The sequence below is a fragment of the Dendropsophus ebraccatus genome, chromosome 9 (genome assembly GCF_027789765.1).
Source record: "Dendropsophus ebraccatus isolate aDenEbr1 chromosome 9, aDenEbr1.pat, whole genome shotgun sequence".
NCBI lineage: Eukaryota > Metazoa > Chordata > Amphibia > Anura > Hylidae > Dendropsophus > Dendropsophus ebraccatus.
The window spans coordinates 112,883,584-112,910,110 of NC_091462.1; the positions used below are offsets into that span (position 1 = coordinate 112,883,584).

General features: G+C 50.8%; 2 protein-coding genes across 3 annotated transcripts in view; one reads left to right on the forward strand and one right to left on the reverse strand.

The window, feature by feature from the left end:
• Nucleotides 1-213: 213 nt before the first annotated feature.
• On the reverse strand, nt 214-2,455 carry LOC138800520 (uncharacterized). Its single transcript, XM_069982256.1, has 5 exons — nt 2,404-2,455; nt 2,085-2,135; nt 1,866-2,006; nt 1,067-1,213; nt 214-502 (listed from the first exon to the last, which is right to left on the reverse strand). The coding sequence occupies exons 2-5, from the start codon at nt 2,088-2,090 to the stop codon at nt 389-391; spliced, it is 408 nt and encodes a 135-aa protein (XP_069838357.1). The 5' UTR covers nt 2,091-2,135; nt 2,404-2,455; the 3' UTR covers nt 214-388.
• TLCD3B (TLC domain containing 3B) overlaps nt 1,909-26,527 on the forward strand; it is a 30,698-nt gene continuing 6,079 nt past the window's right edge. The window contains exon 1 of one of the 2 annotated variants that reach the window (XM_069982255.1): nt 1,909-2,061. In XM_069982255.1, coding sequence (XP_069838356.1) covers nt 2,033-2,061 — 29 coding nt within the window. In that variant the 5' untranslated portion in view covers nt 1,909-2,032. Of the gene's footprint in view, nt 2,062-9,080; nt 9,246-26,527 lie in introns of those variants that run through there. The other variant, XM_069982254.1, reaches the window with a different exon arrangement.

Below are 26,527 nucleotides of genomic sequence, written 5' to 3' on the forward strand. Positions count from 1 at the left end.
ATCACAGCCGTGACCCTACACACCGGCCACTACCTCACCCCAGGCAGTGATGTCATCACTTACATCACAGCCATGACCCCCATGATGTCATCATATAACCAGATCCACCCAAATACACCTCACAGCTCCAATGAAGAGTCAACAAAAGGTGAAAATTAACTGTTTAATATACAAAAAGCATATAAAAATACAAAAATACACAAAACGTATATATACATATAAAAAAAAATCTGTACAGTAAAGGGCAGGGTCAATATGGGCCCCGATACTGGAGTGTTACCAACACTGTGCACAGAGAGAGGACTGCACTGTATGCTGCCCCCTACAGGGAGCCGAGGGCACAGTCACTTAGACAGAGGAAGGCACCAGCGTAACGGGGGGGTCCTGGTCACCGCATCTTGATCTCGCAGCAGATGCAGTTGATGATGCTGCAGTCTGGAGGCTGATAGACGCAGGCGAAGCCACATGGGCAGCCCGAGACATCACGACACCCGGCACAGGTCTGCGGGAGAGATGGAGAATAGTGAGCGCAGCTCTGGAGGTGGGTGACTGGAGCATAAGAGATGATGTAACAGTTAAAGCTTCGGGCTACTGTACTGACATGGCTGTGTGTTTCAGACATATGGAACATGGGAATCTGACTGAGGTAAACGCAATGTCACCCGTCCCAAAGACGCAACCAGGTGGTGGCAATGTCCCGGGATACAGACGCAACCTTGTGGTGACAATGTCCCGGGACGCAGACGCAACCTTGTGGTGACAATGTCCCGGGACGCAGACGCAACCAGGTGGTGGCAATGTCCCGGGATACAGACACAACCAGGTGGTGACAATGTGCCGGGATACAGACACAACCAGGAGGTGACAATGTCCCGGGACGCAGACGCAACCAGGTGGTGACAATGTCCCGATATGCAGACGCAACCAGGTGGTGACAATGTCCCGATATGCAGACGCAACCAGGTGGTGGCAATGTCCCGGGATACAGACACAACCAGATAGTGACAATGACCCCGGACGCAGACACAACCAGATAGTGACAATGACCCCGGACGCAGACACTTACCGGCTTGGAGGGGCAGCAGGAATCCATGCAGCGGGTTACTGTGGGAATCTTGCAGTCACATGACTGGGCACAACTCGCACACATATCACAGAAGCCGATGTCGCCCACCTTCTGCCACCCCATACAGGACGGGCAGCAGCCCCGAGCCTGAAATATAAGAGAGGAAACCATAAAGAGCGAACTCACTGGAGGGGCAGGGTGGTGGTCACTGGAGAGGTGGTGGTCACTGGAGCGGAAGTGGTGGTGGTCACTGGAGGGACAGGGTGGTGGTGGTGGTCACTGGTCATTGGAGGGGCAAGGAGGTGGTCACTGGAGGTGCGGGGCAGTGGTCACTGGAGGGGCGGTGGTGGTTGCTGGAGGGGCGGTGGTCACTGGAGGGACAAGGTGGTTACTGGAGGGGCAGGGGGTGGTCACTGGAGGAATGGGGCAGTGGTCAATAGAGGGGCGGTGGTCACTGGAGGGGCAATGGTCACTTGAGGGGTGGTGGTGGTCACTGAAGGGTAGTGGTCACTGGAGGGCGGCGGGGCGGTGGTCACTGGAGGGGGGCGGTGGTCACTGAAGGGGCGGGGTAGTGGTCACTGGAGGGGGGCGGTGGTCACTGGAGGGGGGCGGTGGTCACTGAAGGGGCGGGGCAGTGGTCACTGGAGGGGGGCGGTGGTCACTGAAGGGGCGGGGTGGGGGTCACTGGAGGGGGCAGTGGTCACTGGAGGGGCGGGGCAGTGGTCACTGAAGGGGCGGGGCGGTGGTCACTGAAGGGGCGGGGCGGTGGTCACTGTCACACACACTTCCCCCCCCTCACCTGCAGACACTGGTGGATCAGCAGCAGGATCAGCAATACGATGAGATACAGGGAGACGGCCAGGAAGATGATGCCCGGCAGGGGGATGCTGAGCCCTGGGGGGGCCGCTGTGGAGGAAGAGACTGCGGGGAAGGTCAGAGCCTGAAAGAGACAAGAGAGAGTGAGTGATGGAGGAAGAGACAGCGGAGGATACCAGGTCAGTGACTGCAGCACACTCACCGCCATCCCCTGCACTGCCAGAGCCCCGAGGAGAGAGAACAATGGCGCCACCTAGAGGACACAGAGCATCAAGCTGCATCACCATGGGAACCGCAGGGGCGGGGCTCAACGCAGAACAGCGCAATATTACAACAGCCACGCCCCTCTGGTTATCATCACTCAAGGCACTGATTTATATAACGCACAGTGTAAACATAGCCGTGCGTTTTTTTTTATGAACAATGCCCCATCCTCAGTCATTCCTAACCCTCAGTATACCGCCCCCTTCAGCCCGGGCCGCACACCCTGCGACCCCCGATACCCCCGCTATCTTTCTCACCTCCTCCCGGGCTGCGGCTGCCGACGGCCCTCAAATCGCGCGAGACTTCATTCCGCGTCTCTCGTTTCCATGGAAACGGAGCCGCTGACCAAACGCTACTGAGGACTATGGCGGCCCCAAGAGATCAAACTTCATGGAGAGACGTGAGTGCGCTGTACGGAGAGGGACTGCAGGGTGTCAGGGCGGAAGGGGTTAACTACGGAATCACTGCGGGACAGCTATAGAGCCGGCTCCAGCTAGTGTAAAACTACAACTCCCATCATGCCTGGTGAACTGAAGCTTTAGCTTTGGCTGTCCAGGCATGATGGGAATTGTAGTTTATCAACAGCTGTTGGGGCTGAAGGTTCCCCCTCCCTTCTATAGAAGTCTAGTGCCCCCCCCAGGTTCAGGCTGTATTTTCAGGCTGCCTTAGAGGGATTTTCTGCTTTTTTTCCCCCTTACCACAATGGGACGACCTGCAAGGAGGCGTCCACAGAGAAACGCCCAGAACTATAAGAACATGGCTGCTTCCTTCCAGAAACAGCGCCACCCTGTGCTCAGGTTGTGTGCGGTATTGCAGTTCAGTCCCATTGAAGCGAATGGCATCTAGTTATAGGGGCGCTGTTTCTGGAAGGAGGCGTCCAGGTTCTTCTAATCCTGAATAACCGTCAGGCTGGACACAGACAAAAAAAAAACACTGTAAACGCTAAAATTGGCGCATGTCGCGTTATCTGAGAGTCCATGTGGAGATAAGACGCATGATACCCACAGGGCAGGATAGGCTAGGCATGATGGGAGTTGTAGTTCTGCAACAGCCAGAAGGCCGAGGGTTCCCCATCCCTGATTTATGGCTCAGGTCGGCCAGACAGGTAAGCCCTATGGTTGTGTTCACACACGGTGATCTGTCCCTATAGCTGGATGTCCCCTGTGGATGATGGGAGGTCTCTTGGTGCTGTTTACAGGATATAAGCAGGTTATTTAAAGGGGTATTCCACTTAAACATAACTTTGGATATGTTGCTGCCCATGGTGAGACCAACAATTCCTTCCATACTTGTTATTATCTATTCAGTCTCCTTCCCCCAGTTCTCAGCTGCTGCTTTCTGCTGAAGACACAGATATCTGTGTGTGAGCTTTTTTCTCCCCCTCCCCCCTTTCTTCTGAAGTAAACAAGTCACTGACTGGCTGTATCTGCAACATTGTAGCTCACACACAGATATTTGTGTCTTTAGCAGAAAGCAGCAGCCGAGAACTGGGGTAAGGAGACTGAATAGGTAATAACAAGTATGGAAGGAATTGTTTGTCTCCCCATGGGCAGCAACATATCAGAGGTTATGTCTGGGTGGAGTACCCCTTTAATATGCTAATAAGGCATACTGGTGCACTGGGGGCGGGGCTATCAGATCTGCCCCCCTCCTTATGAATATTGTGGCGTGTCATATCACTTATCACTGCAGAGCAACAGATGAATATTCATTAGGAGGGATGGGACAGATCCACATAGCCCCGCCCCCAGTGCACCAAAATGTCTCATTAGCATAGTGTATTGAGTGAGTTTTTGAACATTAGATTACTAGATGTGAACAGAGCCTTAGATATCCTGGACTGCAGCGTCTTATGGGTTACGCCATCAGGGTGTGACGGTCAGTAAGGTGATGACCGCACCGACACTGTGACAGATATTACACCACGTCAGGAAAACATGGACGTCGTAGAAGAGGATGGAGGACAGATGGTTCCTCTGTCACCAGCAGGATAGAGCGGCCGCTGATCCGTCATGTGACCCCGGCCGTCCTGTCTCCAGATGCAGAAGCCGTCTGTTATAACATCACAGGACTCTAGAGGGCGCTGACACCACAGTGAAGATTCCCCCATACCCGCAGTGTCTTGTTTTTATCTTTTTTGTATCCATCAATAAGTTATTACGACCTCCAGTCAGTATTCCGGCCCAAAGAGGCGGCAGCAGCGGCGGCACAGCCGTATTCTGTCCACATCTGCCCTCAGCTCCACCGACACTGCCCCCAGCTCCACCGACACTGCCCTCAGCTCCACCGACTCTGCCCCCAGCTCCACCGACACCCCAGCTCCACCGACACTGCCCCCAGCTCCACCGACACTGCCCCCAGCTCCACCGACACTGCCCTCAGCTCCACCGACACTGCCCTCAGCTCCACCGACACTGCCCCCAGCTCCAACGACACTGCCCCCAGCTCCACCGACACTGCCCCCAGCTTCACCGACACTGCCTCCAGCTCCACCGACACTGCCCTCAGCTCCACCGACTCTGCCCCCAGCTCCACCGACAGTGCCCCCAGCTCCACCGACTCTGCCCTCAGCGCCACCGACTCTGCCCTCAGCTCCACCGACACTGCCCCCAGCTCCACCGACACTGCCCCCAGCTCCACCGACACTGCCCCCAGCTCCACCGACACTGCCCCCAGCTCCACCGACACTGCCCTCAGCTCCACCGACACTGCCCTCAGCTCCACCGACACTGCCCTCAGCTCCACCGACACTGCCCCCAGCTCCACCGACACTGCCCTCAGCTCCACCGACACTGCCCCCAGCTCCACCGACACTGCCCCCAGCTCCACCGACAGTGCCCTCAGCTCCACCGACACTGCCCTCAGCTCCACCGACACTGCCCTCAGCTCCACCGACTCTGCCCTCAGCTCCACCGACAGTGCCCTCAGCTCCACCGACTCTGCCCCCAGCACCACTGACACTGCCCCCAGCTCCACCGACACTGCCCTCAGCACCACCGACACTGCCCTCAGCTCCACCGACACTGCCCTCAGCTCCACCGACACTGCCCTCAGCTCCACCGACACTGCCTCCAGCTCCACCGACACTGCCCTCAGCTCCACCGACTCTGCCCCCAGCTCCACCGACACTGCCCCCAGCTCCACCGACTCTGCCCTCAGCGCCACCGACTCTGCCCTCAGCTCCACCGACACTGCCCCCAGCTCCACCGACACTGCCCTCAGCTCCACCGACAGTGCCCTCAGCTCCACCGACTCTGCCCTCAGCACCACCGACTCTGCCCTCAGCTCCACCGACACTGCCCTCACCACCCCTGCTGCCTGCCCTGACCCTGAACTCACCGCCCCTGCCATGACCTCAAGCCCACCACCCTTACTGCCTACTCTGCCCTCCCCCCCCCAACAGCAGACTCACCACCTGCCCTGACCTGGGGTTCGCTGTCCCCTTCCCTGACTCCGTTCCCTGTTGCCTGCCCTGACCCCCCCCCCCCTCACTCCCTGCCCTGACCCCGGCACCCTTCCCCCGGCTCCCCCCCCCTCACTCCCTGCCATGACCCCCGTCCCCCATCACTCCCTGCCCTGACCCCGGCTCCCCCCCTCACTCCCTGCCCTGACCCCGGCACCCTTCCCCCCATTCCCTGCCACGACCCCCGCCTCCCCCCCCCTCACTCCCTTCCATGACCCCGGCTCCCCCCCCTCACTCCCTGCCATGACTCCCGTCCCCCCTCACTCCCTGCCCTGACCCCGCCCCCCCCCCTCACTCCCTGCCCTGACCCTGGCTCCCCCCCTCACTCCCTGCCATGACCCCGGCTCCCCCCCTCACTCCCTGCCATGACCCCCGTCCCCCCTCACTCCCTGCCATGACCCCGCCCCCCCCTCACTCCCTGCAATGACCCCGCCCCCCCCCCCTCACTCCCTGCAATGACCCCGCCCCCCCCCCCCCCTCACTCCCTGCCCTGACCCTGGCTCCCCCCCTCACTCCCTGCCATGACCCCGGCTCCCCCCCTCACTCCCTGCCATGACTCCCGTCCCCCCTCACTCCCTGCCCTGACCCCGCCCCCCCCCCCCCTCACTCCCTGCCCTGACCCCGGCTCCCCCCCTCACTCCCTGCCATGACTCCCGTCCCCCCTCACTCCCTGCCCTGACCCCGCCCCCCCCCCCTCACTCCCTGCCCTGACCCTGGCTCCCCCCCTCACTCCCTGCCATGACCCCGGCTCCCCCCCTCACTCCCTGCCATGACCCCCGTCCCCCCTCACTCCCTGCCCTGACCCCGGCTCCCCCCCCTCACTCCCTGCCATGACCCCCATCCCCCCTCACTCCCTGCCCTGCCCCCGGCTCCCCCCCTCACTCCCTGCAATGACCCCGGCCCCCGCCAGCTGCTGCACCCGTCATCTTTCTTTCCATTTTGCAAATCAAAACTTCTCTATGTAAAAGATGTTTTGCATGAAGTGGCGGCTCCAGACCATTAACCCCTTCCTCCCCTCCGCTCTCATCACCTGCCGCCCCAGTCTTGTCTTTCCTTCTCGCCCAGTCCTGAGCCATGATGGCCGCCGTGATGTCATCCTATGATCCATAATGTCATCCTATGAGATCACACATGTGTGAGGGGAGCTCCACCACTGACACTGTCCGGCCCCTGGGACCCTCAGTGATCGGCTGTAATATTCTCCATTCTCCTGCAGCGCCACCTCAGGGAGGATGAAGTATTACAGGCGTCACCTATAGACTGATGGTTGTGCTGGCTCCTCCTGAGGGGGGCGCTCTATACAATGAGTATATTATAGTGGTCTCACACATAGACCCTCCCCAAAGTGGGGGAATGATACAGTGTACTGCGCCCCAGCTGATGGAGGAGCCATGCCTCACAGTGGCCGAGGTGAAGGGGGGAGGGCAGGAATCCACATGGGCCCATTAGGCTGCAGCTGGGGCTGCGTACACTGAGCGCTGCTCCTGATAACGGCGGAGTAAGCAGAATCCGGGGAGGCTGCGGCGGGATCCTCGCTATATCAGCAGAAGTTACCGGATCAATGTCTGAGCACCGCACCAGTATATATATATATATATCCCCCCACCCCAGGAAAATCAATTCATAAGGAGGGGGAGGGGAGTGTGACAGTCCAATACATCGGAATAGAGAGCGCTGCTCTGGAGTATAATACAGGATCAGCAATGTATGCACCAGCAGAATAGTGATTGCAGCTCTGGGGTATAAATACACGCTGCATTTATGATGTATATGTATAAGTTAGATGATAGTTCTGGGACGTATCATACAACAAATCTGTCCCCCTCTGACTTCCATTATAATAATAATTAACCCCTTCGTCTTCCATCCTCCATCATCCACAGAACATATTTCCCCAATCTGTCAGGACCGATAGAGTGTAAGCTCTTGAGACAAACCCCTGGTATGATGGTGCGGTACTCTCCGTATGTGGCAGATTGGTGGGCAGTGACAGGTTAGGAGGCAGTGGGAGGTTGGGGACAGTGGCAGCAATAACAGGTTGGGGGGCAATGGCGGGCGGTGGGCAGTGACAGGTCGGGGAGCAGTGGCAGGCGATGGGCAGTGACAGGTTGGGGGGCGGTGGTGGGCAGTGACAGGTCGGGGGTCAGTGGCGGGCAGCTGTCAGGTTGGGGGGCAGTGGCGGGCGGTGGGCAGTGACAGGTAGGGGGCAGTGGCGGGCGGTGGGTAGTGACAGGTTGGGGGCAGTGGTGGGCAGTGGGTAGTGACAGATAGGGGGCGGTGGGCAGTGACAGGTCGGGGGCAGTGGGCAGTGACAGGTCAGGGGGCAGTGAAAGGTTGGGGGGCAGGGGCGGGCGGTGAGCAGTGGCGGACAGTGACAGGTCGGGAGGCAGTGGCGGGCGGTGGGTAGTGACAGGTCGGGGGCAGTGGCGGGCGGTGGGCAGTGACAGGTTGGGGGCAGTGGCGGGTGGTGGGCAGTGACAGGTTGGGGGGCAGTGACAGGTCGGGGGCAGGGGCGGGCGGTGAGCAGTGGCGGGCAGTGACAGGTCGGGAGGCAGTGGCGGACGGTGGGTAGTGACAGGTCGGGGGGTAGTGGCGGGCGGTGGGCAGTGACAGGTTGGGGGCAGTGGTGGGCGGTGGGCAGTGACAGGTCGGGGTCAGTGGGCAGTGACAGGTCAGGGGGCAGTGACAGGTCGGGAGGCAGTGGTGGGCAGTGGCGGGCGGTGGGCACTGACAGGTCGGGGGCAGTGGCTGGCAGTGGGCACTGACAGGTCGGGGGCAGTGGCTGGCAGTGGGCACTGACAGGTCGGGGGGCAGTGACAGGTCGGGGGCGGTGGCGGGCAGTGACAGGTCGGGGGGCAGTGGCGGGCGGTGGGCAGTGACAGGTTGGGGGGCAGTGACAGGCGCTGGGCAGTGACAGGCGCTGGGCAGTGACAGGTCGGGGGGCAGTGGCGGGTGGTGGGCAGTGACAGGTTGGGGGGCAGTGACAGGTTGGGGGGCAGTGACAGGTCGGGGGGCAGTGGCGGGCGGTGGGCACTGACAGGTTGGGGGGCAGTGGCGGGCAGCTGTCAGGATATGAGGTGTGCGTATAATAAGGATTACATGTGAGGGGATTATGACAGCCCGGAGCGGCGTGCTACAAACACCAAATCCATGCTGTGCCTTTAAATCCCTCCTCCTGGCGGTGCCATGCCTCCCTGTCCCTGTCAGTGACAACCTCTGTGACTGTCTATGTGCTGGCTGGAGAGCGGCAGCATCCATCCCTCATCCCTGACCAGCAGGGTACCACACATCATCCATCTCCCCCTCCCCTCCATGCCCCCCTCCCTGCCTCTCCCCCTCTCCCCATTGTCTCTTTGTCTTCTCCTCGGACTGTCTGTCTGTCTGTCTGCCCCCCTCTCCCCCGGCGGGTGTGTGTGAGGAGCTGTGTCCCCCCCTGAGCGCTGTCTCTGTCTCCCCCTCCCCCACCCCTTCCCCATCCCCGGCTCTCGGCTCCATCCTCTCCTCTGCCGCAATGGTCCATGTCCTGGCCGCTGGCAGCCTCTTCTTCCCGGGTCTCTTCCTCCTCTCCAAGGCCGGACTGCGGAGGCTGCGGCTATTCAGTGGGGAGGAATCCAACACCGTCATAGTGTCCGCCAGGTACCGGGGGGAGGGGAGGGGGCACTGATGCTGCAGCAGCCGGGAACCGGGCACCGGGGCCGCCCGACAATATATACGGCTGTGTGTGTGTATGTGTGTATATACGGTATATGGAGGGAGAGTGTAAACAAACATGGCAGATACCGGGGCACACACCGACACACCGGGCACTACACCTATACGTGTCACCGGGGGAGGAGGAGGAGGGCACCGGAACATATACCGACACACCGGGCACTACACCTATACGTGTCACCGGGGGAGGAGGAGGACACCGGCACATATACCGACACCGACACACCGGGCACTACACCTATATGTGTCACCGGGGGAGGGGGAGGGCACCGGCACATATACCGACACACCGGGCACTACACCTATACGTGTCACCGGGGGAGGAGGAGGGCACCGGCACATATACCGACACCGACACCGATGGAGCGGAGCTGAACCTGTAATATCCACTGTGTTATCTGTGGTGTTACATAGGACTGCAGGTGACTACTACATTATCTGTGGTGTTACATAGGACTGCAGGTGACTACTACATTATCTGTGGTGTTACATAGGACTGCAGGTGACTACTACATTATCTGTGGTGTTACATAGGACTGCAGGTGACTACTACATTATCTGTACTGAGAGATACCACTGTGTTATCTGTGCTGTTACATAGGACTGCAGGTCACATTTACTACATTATCTGTGGTGTTACATAGGACTGCAGGTGACTACTACTACATTATCTGTACTCAGAGATATCACTGTGTTATCTGTGGTGTTACATAGGACTGCAGGTGACTACTACATTATCTGTACTCAGAGATATCACTGTGTTATCTGTGGTGTTACATAGGACTGCAGGTGACTACTACATTATCTGTACTCAGAGATATCACTATGTTATCTGTGGTGTTACATAGGACTGCAGGTGACATCTACTACATTATCTGTACTCCGAGATATCACTGTGTTATCTGTGCTGTTACATAGGACTGCAGGTCACATTTACTACATTATCTGTGGTGTTACATAGGACTGCAGGTGACTACTACTACATTATCTGTACTCAGAGATATCACTGTGTTATCTGTGGTGTTACATAGGACTGCAGGTGACTACTACTACGTTATCTGTACTCAGAGATATCACTGTGTTATCTGTGGTGTTACATAGGACTGCAGGGGAAATCTACTACATTATCTATACTCAGAGATATCACTGTGTTATCTGTGGTGTTACATAGGACTGCAGGTGACACTACTACATTATCTGTACTCAGAGATATCACTGTGTTATCTGTGCTGTTACATAGGACTGCAAGTGACATCTACTACATTATCTGTACTCAGAGATATCACTGTGTTATCTGTGGTGTTACATAGGACTGCAGGTGACTACTACATTATCTGTACTCAGAGATATCACTATGTTATCTGTGGTGTTACATAGGACTGCAGGTGAGACCTACTACATTATCTGTCCTCAGAGATATCACTGTGTTATCTGTGGTGTTACATAGGACTGCAGGTGACATCTACTACATTATCTGTACTCCGAGATATCACTGTGTTATCTGTGCTGTTACATAGGACTGCAGGTCACATTTACTACATTATCTGTGGTGTTACATAGGACTGCAGGTGACTACTACTACATTATCTGTACTCAGAGATATCACTGTGTTATCTGTGGTGTTACATAGGACTGCAGGTGACTACTACTACGTTATCTGTACTCAGAGATATCACTGTGTTATCTGTGGTGTTACATAGGACTGCAGGGGAAATCTACTACATTATCTATACTCAGAGATATCACTGTGTTATCTGTGGTGTTACATAGGACTGCAGGTGACACTACTACATTATCTGTACTCAGAGATATCACTGTGTTATCTGTGCTGTTACATAGGACTGCAAGTGACATCTACTACATTATCTGTACTCAGAGATATCACTGTGTTATCTGTGGTGTTACATAGGACTGCAGGTGACTACTACATTATCTGTACTCAGAGATATCACTGTGTTATCTGTGGTGTTACATAGGACTGCAGGTGACATCTAATACATTATCTGTACTCAGAGATATCACTGTGTTATTTGTGCTGTTACATAGGACTGCAGGTGACATCTACATTATCTGTACTCAGAGATTTTACTGTTATCTGTGGTGTTACATAGGACTGCAGGTGACTACTACATTATCTGTACTCAGAGATATCACTGTGTTATCTGTGGTGTTACATAGGACTGCAGGTGAGACCTACTACATTATCTGTGGTGTTACATAGGACTGCAGGTGATATTATTACATTATGTGTAGAGCTGTCGTTACTTTCCTGTATCTCCCATAGGGGTCGTGTATATAGCAGTACAGGGGGATCTGTCAGGTTGCTGCCGCTCTGCTGTGTCTCCGGGTCCCTAATCCTGGTGGAGCTGAGTGTCATTGTTACCAGACAGCAGGGCAGGAACACTGGTGATGTGGCACAGTATGGCGCTATGTGAGTAGTATATAGCTAGGTGGCACAGTATGGCGCTATGTGAGTAGTATATAGCTAGGTGGCACAGTATGGCGCTATGTGAGTAATATATGGTTAGGTGGCACAGTATGGCGATATGTGAGTAGTATATGGTTAGGTGGCACTGTATGGCGATATGTAAGTAGTATATAGCTAGGTGGCACAGTATGGTGATATGTGAGTAGTATATAGCTAGGTGGCACAGTATGGCGATATGTAAGTAGTATATAGCTAGGTGGCACAGTATGGGGCTATGTGAGTAGTATATGGTTAGGTGGCACAGTATGGCGCTATGTGAGTAGTATATAGCTAGGTGGCACAGTATGGGGCTATGTGAGTAGTATATGGCTAGATGGCACAGTATGGCGCTATGTGAGTAGTATATAGCTAGGTGGCACAGTATGGCGATATGTGAGTAGTATATAGCTAGGTGGCACAGTATGGCGATATGTGAGTAGTATATGGTTAGGTGGCACAGTATGGTGCTATGTGAGTAGTATATAGCTAGGTGGCACAGTATGGCGATATGTGAGTAGTATATGGTTAGGTGGCACAGTATGGCGCTATGTGAGTAGTATATGGTTAGGTGGCACAGTATGGTGCTATGTGAGTAGTATATGGCTAGGTGGCACAGTATGGCGCTATGTGAGTAATATATGGTTAGGTGGCACAGTATGGCGCTATGTGAGTAGTATATGGTTAGGTGGCACAGTATGGTGCTATGTGAGTAGTATATGGTTAGGTGGCACAGTATGGCGCTATGTGAGTAGAATATGGCTAGGTGGCACAGTATGGCGCTATGTGAGTAGTATATAGCTAGGTGGCATAGTATTGTGCTATGTGAGTATATAGCTAGGTGGCACAGTATGGCGCTATGTGAGTTGTATATGGTTAGGTGGCACAGTATGGTGCTATGTGAGAAGTAAATGGTTAGGTCGCACAGTATGGTGCTATTTGAGTTGTATATAGTTAGGTGGCACAGTATGGCGCTATGTGAGTATATAGCTAGGTGGCACAGTATGGGGCTATGTGAGTAGTATATGGCCAGGTGGCACAGTATGGCGCTATGTGAGTTGTATATGGTTAGGTGGCACAGTATGGCTCTATGTAAGTAGTATATGGCTAGGTGACACAGTATGGCGCTATGTGAGTATATAGCTAGGTGGCACAGTATGGCGCTATGTAAGTAGTATATGGCAGCTATATTTACTGTATCTAGGTCCAGTCTCCTGAAGGCAGCTATATAACAGCTATACTTACAGTATCCAAGTCCAGTCTAGGTGACACAGTATGGCACTATGTGAGTAGTATATGGCTGCTATATAACAGCTATACTTACTGTATCCAGGTCCAGTCTCCTGAAGTCTGCTATATAACAGCTATACTTACTGTATCCAGGTCCAGTCTCCTGACGCAGCTTTATAACATCTATACTTACTGTATCCAGGTCCAGTCTCATAAAACCTGCTATATAACAGCTATACTTACTGTATCCAGGTCCAGTCTTCTGACGCAGCTTTATAACATCTATACTTACTGTATCCAGGTCCAGTCTCATAAAACCTGCTATATAACAGCTATACTTACTGTATCCAGGTCATGTCTCCTGAGGGCAGCTATATAACAGCTATACTTACTGTGTCCAGGTCCAGTCTCCTGAAGGCAGCTATATAACAGCTGTACTTACTGTGTCCAGGTCCAGTCTCCTGAAGGCTGCTATATAACAGCTGTACTTACAGTATCCAGGTCCAGTCTCCTGAACGCAGCTATAAGAGCTATAGTTACAGTATCCAACTCCAGTCTCCTGGAGGAAGCTATATACCAGCTATACTTACTGTATCCAGGTACAGTCTCCTGAAGGCAGCTATATAACAGCTATACTTACTGTATCCAGGTCCAATCTCATGAAGGCAGCTAAACAGCAGTGCTTACTTTATCCAGGCCCAGTTTCATGAAGGCAGCTATATAGCAGCTATACTTACTGTATCCAGGTCCAGTCTCCTGAAGGCAGCTATATAACATCTATACTTACTGTATCCAGGTCCAGACTTCTGAAGGCAGCTATATAACATCTATACTTACTGTATCCAGGTCCAGTCTCCAGAAGGCAGCTATATAACAGCTATACTTACTGTATCCAGGTCCAGTCTTCTGAAGGCTGCTATATAACAGTTATACTTACTGTATCCAGGTCCAGTCTCCTGAAGGCAGCTATATAACAGCTATACTTACTGTATCCAGGTGTAGTCTCCTGAAGGCTGCTATATAACAGCTATACTTACTGTATCCAGGTCATGTCTCCTGAAGGCAGCTATATAACAGTTATACTTACTGTATCCAGGCCCAGTCTCCTGAAGGCTGCTATATAACAGCTATACTTACTATATCCAGGTACAGTCTCCTGAAGGCTGCTATATAACAGCTATACTTACTGTATCCAGGTACAGTCTCCTGAAGGCAGCTATACTTACTGTATCCAGGTACAGTCTCCTGAAGGCAGCTATATAACAGCTATACTTACTGTATCCAGGTCCAGTCTCCTGAAGGCAGCTATATAACAGCTATACTTACTGTATCCAGGTCCAGTCTCCTGAAGGCAGCTATATAACAGCTATACTTACTGTATCCAGGTCCAGTCTCCAGAAGGCAGCTATATAACAGCTATACTTACTGTATCCAGGTACAGTCTCCTGAAGGCAGCTATACTTACTGTATCCAGGTACAGTCTCCTGAAGGCAGCTATATAACAGCTATACTTACTGTATCCAGGTCCAGTCTCCTGAAGGCAGCTATATAACAGCTATACTTACTGTATCCAGGTGTAGTCTCCTGAAGGCAGCTATATAACAGCTATATGTAAAGCACATAGAAATGAGGGAACCTCCAGCATGCCTGAATCATGAATGTTCGGCCTTTGACTCCCAGTGGCTGAAGAAGTTGAATGCAGCCTTAGGCCTCATTCACACATTCAGTAATTTTTCTGGACCGCTAAACCTCCCGCTATTTTATCCTCCAGTCTATGGAGTATACAGGTTATTGTGGTGGTATATACAGATCCTCCAGTCTATGGAGTATACAGATCCTCCAGTCTATGGAGTATACAGGTTATTGTGGGGGTATATACAGATCCTCCAGTCTATGGAGTATACAGGTTATTGTGGTGGTATATACAGATATTCCAGTCTATGGAGTATATGGCTATTGTGGTGTTATATACAGATCCTCCAGTCTATGGAGTATATAGGTTATTGTGGTATATACAGATCCTCCAGTCTATGGAGTATACAGGTTATTATGGTGGTATATACAGATCTTCCAGTCTATGGAGTATACAGATCCTCCAGTTAATGGAGTATACAGGTTATTGTGGGGGTATATACAGATCCTCCAGTCTATGGAGTATACAGGTTATTGTGGGGGTGTATACAGATCGTGCAGCTCTGCAGGGTTACCTTTGCTGCCTCCTTGCCCTGTCTAAGAGTCTCGTCAGGTTTATTTCCCTTTGATGATAATGGATTTGATGGTGCTCCGGGGATCATCAGAGATTTAGAATTTCTTTTTATAATCCTATCCCTTACCTGTACAACAATGTGCTGTGTTGTGACTTAGAAGACAGGGAACCTTTGATTTACCTTTACATTCCAGTGTGGATTCTCAGGAGGAGGCAGTCGGGCTGACAGTGTGCAGGTGCACAGTCCAGGCTCACTCTCCCTCCTGTGCACAAGCTAAGCCCCGCCCCCTACTTCCAGTGTTCTGATCAGTGAACAGCAGATTGCTGGGAAGTGAGACACCTAGTGGCCAAGACTTTAGAGCTTTTTATATGGTGGTAAATGATTTATATGTGTAGGTGTATGTGCTTCTTAGGAATCGCAGGTGGAAGTTGTTAGAAACAATGACCTTTCTATTTTTAATATGGGGAAATTTTATGTTTGTCAGAAACTTTTGATTTTCTTTTTTTACTTTTAGACTTTTATGCTGCCTGGAGACTTCACACTTATATAGTTCACTGCAATCTTTATGTATTTCAGTGTACTGATGATCTGTCTATGGAAGGCCATACTGGAGGTCTAACACGACCCTCACAAGACAAATAGCTCCCTACAGTAAGGGCCCTTTAAAATGGCCCGACTATAGCTTCGAGCTTGTGTCGCCCGCACAGTTTACAGTTCCCCATTAACTTACATAAAAAAAGCCTGTATCCACCATGCAGTGGTTTTCTGTCACCATATGGGTAAAGTGAATCTGTCAGCTAAAAGGGTCAAAAACGCTAAAACTATTATATGCTGTTAGGGCAAGGAGACACATTGTACCTTTCATTTATCGGTCTGTGCTTCCGCAATGTAGAAAAATGTTTTTATTCTTCAATGCAAAGTGTCAAAGAGGCGTTTCTAAAAGTACAGCAAGCTGTAACGCCTCCTCGCTTCCCCTCCCATCCCTCACCTTGCTTGGAGCTCGCCCTCCAGTAGGTATGAGGATTGGGATCTCAGGAACACCTCTTTGTACCACGTGGCACCATGTGTCTCCTTGTCCTAACAGCATCTAACTGTCTCAGTAGTTTGGATCATGCATTGAAGCTGACAGATTCTCTTTCAAAGTGTCCTCATCATTTCACAAAAAGGTTGAGACACAATAACATTTTTGATCAGTCTTTTTGTCAGTGCTGAGAGGAGAAGCAGCAGGGAGAAGTGCACAGTAGCATGCTTCACTCCCTGACTCTGTCCCATAGACACCAGGATGATGATCACTAACATATGCATCCCCTGCTTGTTCTACTGATCAGTAGGGTCTGAGATCCAGACCAATCAAATCATCTGACTTGCCTCTGTGATATGCCAAAAACTTTTTTTAACCCCTACCCTCACCACAACGTAAGTTACGTCTTAATACCATGCCTAATAGCCAGCACAGTGCATTCTCTATTGCCAGCTATTATAACCTGCTGATAGCTCCCTAGTGGGCATCGGGTGCTGAGTTTAAAGGTATGTCTGTTACCTTCATCCTCGGCACCATTCCCGTGCCCTTACCTTCATCCTCTGCGCCATTCCCCCAAGCCCCAATTTGTCCCGCCCCCTCGCCCCAATCTGCCCCGCCCCCTAAACTTTTATCAATGGATTGGTGCTCAGAGGGTGGTAGCCCCGCCCCAAGTTCTCCTCTTGTCTTACTTGGCAGAAGATTTCACAACTAACAGCAAGGTAATGGCGCTGAGAATGAAGGTAACAGACATACCCACATCCTCAGCGCTCAGTGCCCACTAGGGAGCTATCAGCAGGTCATTTCTGACAGCAGAATTTGGTGAGCCAGGGCTCAGATCAGCTTCCCATGATGTGATTGCAGAAAGTTGATCCATTGTAAATGCAGCTTAAGGTCTCTGCTAGGCCTTGGTTGTTTTGGTGGCTCGGCAATTCACCCCCTTTTCCTAGTTTTTAAATTTAAAAAATCTATGCGAAATATGACCCCTTTTTATTTCAGTTGTCCTCTGGCTGCTATCAGAAACTAGGGGGCCACCGCTAGTAGTGATCCTCCATGCCAGCTACTAAACTGTCAAAACTGACTGCGGTATGTAAGTGGTATTAAAATTTCCGCAACGTGATTTCAAGAAGCTGATTGTTTATACTTGCCAGCTGGGGCCTCTTCCATGTTTTGTTGCAGTCCTTGGTTCAGCGATTGTTTTAGGCTGCCTTCAGCAGCCTGTAGCAATCGAGGACAGAGAATATTGATCAATGCAATACATAGGTATTGCATTGATCCATATAAGAAATCATGGTATTGTTTATAGTAGTCCCCTAGAGTGACTAGAAAAGTGTGTAAAAAAATTTTTTTTTAAAAATATAAATACATCTAGTACGGTTTCCCTACTGCACGGGCCCCATAGCAGCTGCATGGTCTGGCTCCATGGTAGCTATGCCACTGCATACATGTCAGTTTTACCCACCAAAATTTTTTAAAATGCCTTCTTTTTTTTCAGATTCACATCACAAATATTGTAAAATTAAAAACGTTATTCCAAAGTACAATCGGTGTTGTAAAAAAAAAGGAAAAAAATTTTAAAATAAGAACTTATATGGGTCTGTAGGTGAAAAGGGGGTAAAATGAAAGGGAAAAAATAAGGGTTTAAAATATCACATTCCTGATCTCACACAGTAAACTGTATAAACACCGCCAAAGTGCAAAATTGCAGATTTTTGGGCACATCTAGAGATGAGAGAACCTGGAGCATGCTCAAGTCAATCCGAACCCGAACGTTCGGCATTTGATTAGCGGTGGCTGCTAAACTTGGATAAAGCCCATAAGGCTATGTGGAAAACATGGATATAGTCATTGGCTGTATCTACGTTTTCCAGACAACCTTAGAGCTTTATCCAAGTTCAGAAGTTTTATTTTATTTTTTTAGGTTATTATGTTTACCCCTCAAATGTTTTTTTTTCCAGTTTTGCAGTATATTTTATGGGAATATTAAGCGTGTCATTACAAAGTACAATTGGTGTTGCAAAAATAAAGACCCCTTGTGGGTCTGTAGGTGAAAAAATATAAGAGCTATTCCTTTATAACCATGAGGAGGGAAAAATGAAATTGCAAACACTAAAATTGGCTGCACAATGCAGGGGTCGATGTGTCCCCCAGACCCCATAGAGCTGTGATATGTCCCCCGGGGCCTGGCCCCCATAGAGCTGTGATGTGTCCCCCGGGGCCTGGCCCCCATAGAGCTGTGATGTGTCCCCCGGGGCCTGGCCCCCATAGAGCTGTGATATGTCCCCCAGGGCCTGGCCCCCATAGAGCTGTGATATGTCCCCCGGGGCCTGGCCCCCATAGAGCTGTGATGTGTCCCCCAGACCCCATAGAGCTGTGATGTGTCCCCCAGACCCCATAGAGCTGTGATGTGTCCCTCAGACCCCATAGAGCTGTGATGTGTCCCCCGTGGCCTGGCCCCCATAGAGCTGTGATGTGTCCCCCGTGGCCTGGCCCCCATAGAGCTGTGATGTGTCCCCCGTGGCCTGGCCCCCATAGAGCTGTGATGTGTCCCCCGTGGCCTGGCCCCCATAGAGCTGTGATGTGTCCCCCGTGGCCTGGCCCCCATAGAGCTGTGATGTGTCCCCCAGACCCCATAGAGCTGTGATGTGTCCCCCGTGGCCTGGCCCCCATAGAGCTGTGATGTGTCCCCCAGACCCCATAGAGCTGTGATGTGTCCCCCAGACCCCATAGAGCTGTGATGTGTCCCCCAGACCCCATAGAGCTGTGATGTGTCCCCCGTGGCCTGGCCCCCATAGAGCTGTGATGTGTTCCCCAGGACCCATAGCCCTGTGATGTGCCTGCTCGGCCCTGACCTTATAGCCCTGTGATGTTCCCCCTGGGTCTGTCCCCCAAAGAGTTATGATGTGTCTCCCCTGGGCCTGGACCCCATTACCTTGTGATGTGTCCCCCACTGGGCCTGGACCCCATACTCTCTGATGTGCTGGGCCTGGACCCCATTACCCTGTGATGTGTCCCCCCCCCCCTGGGCCTGGACACCATACTCTGTGATGTGTCCCCCCCTGGGTCTGGACCCCATACCCTGTGATGTGTCCCCCCCTGGGCCTGGAGCCCATAGCCTGTGATGTGTCCCCCCCTGGGCCTGGACCCCATTACCCTGTGATGTGTCCCCCCCTGGGCCTGGACCCCATTACCCTGTGATGTGTCCCCCCCTGGGTCTGGACCCCATTACCCTGTGATGTGTCCCCCCCTGGGTCTGGACCCCATTACCCTGTGATGTGTCCCCCACTGGGCCTGGACCCCATACTCTGTGATGTGCTGGGCCTGGACCCCATTACCCTGTGATGTGTCCCCCCCCCCTGGGCCTGGACCCCATTATCCTGTGGTGTGTCCCCCCCTGGGCCTGGACTCCATACCCTGTGATGCGTTACTCCTGGGCCTGGACCCCATACCCTGTGATGTGTCCCCCCCCTGGGCCTGGACCCCATTACCCTGTGATGTGTCCCCCCCTGGGTCTGGACCCCATTACCCTGTGATGTGTCCCCCCCTGGGCCTGGACCCCATTACCCTGTGATGTGTCTCCCCTGGGCCCGCACCCCATAGGCCCATGACGCCCGCTGTGGTATCAGCAGCAGATCCTGTAAGGTGTGAGGTGCAGCCTCTATTGAACAGATAGGTTTCTCCAGCACATTGGCCCTCTGCCGGTCTGTGGGGCCCCATACATGTCCTCTGTGACCTGACTTTTTATCATAGCCAGCAGGATGTTTTTCAGCAGTTTGCTGTACAGCAGCTCTTCTGCCATGACCCCCCCCCCCCATAATCCTGTCTGACTTTTGGTCGGTACTGACTACTACATACTGGGGCCCCCACCTCACCAGCCGCTCTGACAATACTCTGACCCGGGGCCTACACATCACTATGGAGCTCTTATCTCTGACCCTAATGCTGCGTTTACACAGAACCATTATAGTTCGAATTTTCGCAATAACGATCGCATTTGAGCGATAATCGTTCCATTTAAACACACAGCAAACGATCAAGCGATGAGCGAAAAATCGTTCATTTTCATCTTTCAGCATGTTCTCAAATCGTCGTTCATCGTTCGCTAAAAATTCGCAGATCGCTTTGTGTGAACAGTCCTTTAAAGATTCACCCTATGTAATAGATGGGCTTAAGCGATCTTAAAAACGATCGCAATAACGATTTTTCTTACAAATTTTCTAACGATTTATTCGTCCCAATGCTGATCATTATAAAAACCAAATGGTTGCTTTAAAATCGGTAAACAATCGATTGGGCGAATTATCGCTTCGTGTAAACGTGTCACCTGTTATGGCTGATCGCTATATACACAGGAAGTGGAGCAGTCGCCCATAGCAACCAATCAGATCGCTCCTTTCAGTTTTAAAAAGGCCTCTAAAAATCAAAGCCTAAATCTGATTGGTTGCTACGGCGACTGCTCCTCGGCACAAGGCCTGGCAATCTCCCCAGAGTCTATCGGGGGCAGTGATTGGCTTAGACAGGATTGGCTTAGATACACAGCTCAGCAGACAGTATCCCACATGACAGGATTAGATACACGGCTCAGCAGACAGTATCCCACATGACAGGATTAGATACACGGCTCAGCAGACAGTATCCCACATGACAGGATTAGATACACGGCTCAGCAGACAGTATCCCACATGACAGGATTAGATACACAGCTCAGCAGACAGTATCCCACATGAAAGGATTAGATACACAACTCAGCAGACAGTATCCCACATGACAGGATTAGATACACGGCTCAGCAGACAGTATCCCACATGACAGGATTAGATACACGGCTCAGCAGACAGTATCCCACATGACAGGATTAGATACACGGCTCAGCAGACAGTATCCTACATGACAGGATAAAATACTCTTTTATAGTATCACACATGATAGAATTAGATACACAACTAGGAAGGCAGCATCCTATATGATAGGATTAGATACAGGAGTTCAGCAGAAAGCATCATACAGGATAAACTTAGATACACAGCTCAGCAGACAGTATCACCCAGGATAGGCTTAGATACACAGCTCAGAAGACAGTATATCACACAGGATAGGCTTAGATACACAGCTCCGCAGACAGTATCACCCTGGATAGGCTTAGATACACAGCTCAGAAGACAGTATCACCCAGGATAGGCTTAGATACACAGCTCAGCAGACAGTATCACCCAGGATAGGCTTAGATACAGAGCTCAGCAGACAGTATCACCCAGGATAGGCTTAGATACACAGCTCAGCAGACAGTATCACCCAGGATAGGCTTAGATACACAGCTCAGCAGACAGTATCACCCAGGATAGGCTTAGATACACAGCTCAGAAGACAGTATATCACACAGGATAGGCTTAGATACACAGCTCAGCAGACAGTATCACCCAGGATAGGCTTAGATACACAGCTCAGCAGACAGTATCACCCAGGATAGGCTTAGATACACAGCTCAGCAGACAGTATCACCCAGGATAGGCTTAGATACAGAGCTCAGCAGAGTGCAGGGGATGACGTCCTCACATGACAGTAGATGCCGCATTGTGGCGGAGGTTTAGCTGCAGTGATCTCCACTCTCTTCTGCCGCCTCATGTATATTGGTTCCCCACAAGATGGCGGCCGGTGCGGGATGTGGATGATACTTAACGCTGACAACACCTGGATCTGAGCTTTATATTTAGCTCGGTCAGAGGAGCAATGGTGCCTGTAATATATCACTGTGACCTTCATGGTGAATACTGGAGTCCAAATAACCTCTGCTGAGGGAGAGACGCTGCTATCATAGGACTACAACCCCCAGCATGCTCCAAATACATCCCTACCGGCCAACCATAACATAATATACCAGATGTACATATATAATTATATACAGGAGATACACCCAGGTTATACCAACTGTACATATATAATTATATACATTATATACCCAGGTTATACCAGCTGTACATATATAATTATATACAGGAGATCCCCAGGTTATACCAGCTGTACATATATCACTATATACAGGAGATCCCCAGGTTATACCAACTGTACATATATAATTATATACAGTATATACCCAGGTTATACCAGCTGTACATATATAATTATACAGGAGATACCCAGGTTATACCAGCTGTACATAAATAATTATATACAGGAGATACCCAGGTTATACCAGCTGTATATATATCACTATATACAGGAGATCCCCAGGTTATAGCAGCACTGTATACTCCTCTGGGTGATGTCAGGCGGGGTGATGACAGCCGCCTGTGTCATCCATCAGGTTTATTGCAGTGTAGTGTTTGGAGCTTTTACCTTTTTATCTTCTCTGCTGTAACTGGGAGATAATGGAGATGCACGCTGCTGCTGTACAGGCTGTAATACAGGCGCCCATAGCCCCCCTCTATTCCAGGGGCCCTTCACAGCAAGTCGGGGGCCCATCACATTATTCACATTATCTAAATAACCACCACAGAGGAAAGCCTCTCCCTCCTCCACAAGCAGCACCATCTTTATACTACACTGAATAGGGGCTCTTGTCACATTATATATTATATGGGGCCCTCATCACATTATATATTATATGGGGCCCTCGTCACATTATATATTATATGGGGCCCTCGTCACATTATATATTATATGGGGGCCCTCATGACATTATATATTATATGGGGCCCTCATGACATTATATATTATATGGGGCCCTCATCACATTATATATTATATGGGGCCCTCATCACATTATATATTATATGGGGCCCTCATCACATTATATATAATATGGGGCCCTCATCACATTATATATTATATGGGGGCCCTCATGACATTATATATTATATGGGGCCCTCATCACATTATATATTATATGGGGCCCTCGTCACATTATATATTATATGGGGCCCTCGTCACATTATATATTATATGGGGCCCTCCTCACATTATATATTATATGGGGGCCCTCATCACATTATATATAATATGGGGCCCTCAACACATTATATATTATATGGGGCCTTGTCACATTATACAGGGGGGTTCAAAAGAAGGTGGACAGTAAGTCTGTGGAGTCTGTGAGGAATCAGAGGTGGAATCTGATTGGTTGCTAGGGGCAACTGAGCCAGTTTCACTTTACACCATGTTTGATAAATCTCTCCCGAAGCATAACCATAGTTGCAAACATTTGAATTTTTTTCCAGGGACACTTTAGCATTAAAAGGGGTGTGGCTTATTGTGGGTGTGGTCTCGGTGGGGTGTGGTCTCAGTGGGGAGTGGCCTATCATGGGTGTGGGTTCAACATTTTCCAGTTAGAATTTACAGTCAGAACAACACAAAAGGAGCATTACACACCCCAGTATTAGGTCCCCAGTATATTACACACCCCAGGGTTATGTCCCCAGTATATTACACACCCCAGTATTAGGTCCCCAGTATATTACACACCCCAGTATTAGGTCCCCAGTATAGTACACGCCCCAGTATTAGGTCCCCAGTATAGTACACACCCCAGTATTAGGTCCCCAGTATATTACACACCCCAGTGTTAGGTCCCCAGTATATTATACACCCCAGTGTCAGGTCGCCAGTATATTACACACCCCAGTATTAGGTCCCCAGTATATTACACACCTTAGTGTCAGGTCCCCAGTATATTACACACCCCAGTATTAGGTCCCCAGTATATTACACAGCCCAGTATTAGGTCCCCAGTATATTACACACCCCAGTGTAAGGTCCCCAGTATACTACACACCCCACTCAGAGCAGGCTGACACTCAGAGATAGCATTCTACTGACTGACTGTACATACTGGTAGTTTGTACCTATATGATGCATACTATATGATGCATACTACTGCCCCCTTCATCCTACTCCTCCATCATCATACTACTACCCCTTTCATCCTCCTGCCCCTCCATCATCATATTACTACCCCTTCATCATCCTCGTGCCCCTCCATCATCATACTACTACCCCCTTCATCATCATACTACCACCCCCTTCATCCTCCTGCCCCTCCATCATCATACTACTACCCCCTTCATCCTCCTGCCCCTCCATCATCATACTACTACCTCCTTCATCCTCTTGCCCCTCCATCATCATACTACTACCTCCTTCATCCTCCTGCCCCTCCATCATCATACTACTACCTCCTTCATCCTCCTGCCCCTCCATCATCATACTACTATCCCTCTCATTCTCCTGCCCCTCCATCATCATACTACCACCTCCTTCATCATCCTGCCCTTCCATCATCATACTACTACCCCCTTCATCCTCCTGCCCTTCCATCATCATACTACTACCCCCTTCATCCTCCTGCCCTTCCATCATCATACTACTACCCCCTTCATCCTCCTGCCCTTCCATCATCATACTACTACCCTCTTCAACCTCCTGCCCCTCCATCATCATACCTCACCAGTATGGTTTCTCTAGTCCCCCAGCCACTCCTTTCCCTATATATTATATCAGGGCTCGTGTCACATATATTATATGGGGGCCCTCGCCATATTATATAGGGGCCCTCGTCACATAATATATTATATGGGGGCCCTCGTCACATAATATATTATATTGGAGCTCTTGTCACATAATATATTCTATCAGTTGGTGTTATTATATATCTTTCCTAGCTGTTGTCTCTCTGTATATAACATCCGGCACACATGACAGCAATGTGTTTGCTTTAGCAGCAGCTGCCTGACACTGAGCACAGAGCTGTATTTGCTTTAGCAGCAGCTGCCTGACACTGAGCAGTCACTGGATCATCATCTCTATTGTTACAGAGGGTCACTTTCTGACTTGTTGAGTCTTCAGTCCCCGGTTATTACCCTCATCTTGTCGCTAGACGTCTTCTTCTTGTCGTCACTTTTTATGCCCTTTTCTTGCTGTATTCCTGCCATTGTTACATAGGAGATCTAGGCTTATTGTCTTCACTCTTTGTGCCCCTTCTCTCTGTTATATATAGATATACAGTATATGATTGTGCACTTGTACAAGGCATAGTATACAGGGATGGACAGATGGCATGATGGGAATTGTAGTTTTGCAACAGCTGGAGGGCCGAAGGTTCCGCATCTCTAGATTAGACATCGCATACATGTTGCAACATCTTAAGACCAGGCTGGGGGGGGGGGGCACCTCCTATCTGTCTCTCTATCTGTAAGGGCCGCATTACATGGGACGATTATCGTTCGAAAAATCGTTAGATCGTTCGGATTTTAACAATAATCGTTTCATGTAATAGCAGACAACGATTAAACGACCAACGAGAACCTATTTTTATTGTTTGATTGTTCAAAAATCGTTCACACATCGTTCAGTGTCCGGGGGCTGCACCGGATGGTCGGGAGGGCTCTGTGCCTGCGTCCCCGGTGACAGGTTCCCTTTAACTATAATCGCTACGTGTAGTACAGGCTTTAGCAAAAGAAACCAGACAGGTGTGGTGGAGAACCTGTCAATCACCATACAGCAAGTGATGGGATAAGACACAGTTCAGACTGGTGCAATGAAACATACAATTCAGGCTCCGAATCATGGCCAAAAGCGCAGTCTCCACCATGTTTTACGAGCAGAGGACTGTGCTGAGGTCTAAACAGGCAGGGACGTGACACTATCTAATATCTCCGGACCCTCAAGAGACACGAATTCCGATTCAGGGTCAGATGAGGGCCCAGGGTTATTGGTTTTTTTTCGGAATCCTCAAACTCCTCCCAGTTTTCACCGAAATCCGAATTAATTTCCTATTCCTCCTCAATCCCAGTATCATCTCCAATTATTTTCTCAGGAACAGCCCCGGGGGGAGGCGGGGAGGATACAGTGGAGGAGCATTGGCGACCCCATTCAATCAGTAGAGTCAGAGGTAGGGTTATGATTACTCAACTTTGGGAGTCCTAAAACAATATCTGATGACAACTTGTCCATGACAAAAAGACCAAAGGCCAGAACCAACCTGCAAATGCAACTAGGAGGCCAGAACCTCCTCTCGTCATGGGGGAAAGGATGCTCCAGTCCCACCAAGTCTAGGCCCAAGGCAGACACAGGCAAAAATTAACAAAGTTTTCAGCTGACACGGAATCAACCAGGGCCAGAGACATGGAAGACATGGAATCAAGAGACAAGAACACCGGCAATGATACTTTAGAAATAAACTCAGAAGGTACCTGGGTGCCCGAGTTTGGTATCACTTGGGAACTGGGTCTGATGGGGAAATTCTGAGGAAAATGCCCTGATTTGCCACGATACAGGCACAAGCCGATTTTCATGC

Coding starts and splice junctions, on each gene's coding strand:
- LOC138800520 (XM_069982256.1), bottom strand. Junction 1,214..1,865: donor TGATCCACCAGTGTCTGCAG/GTGAGGGGGGGG, acceptor CTTATATTTCAG/GCTCGGGGCTGCTGCCCGTC. Junction 503..1,066: donor CCTGCTGCCCCTCCAAGCCG/GTAAGTGTCTGC, acceptor TCTCTCCCGCAG/ACCTGTGCCGGGTGTCGTGA.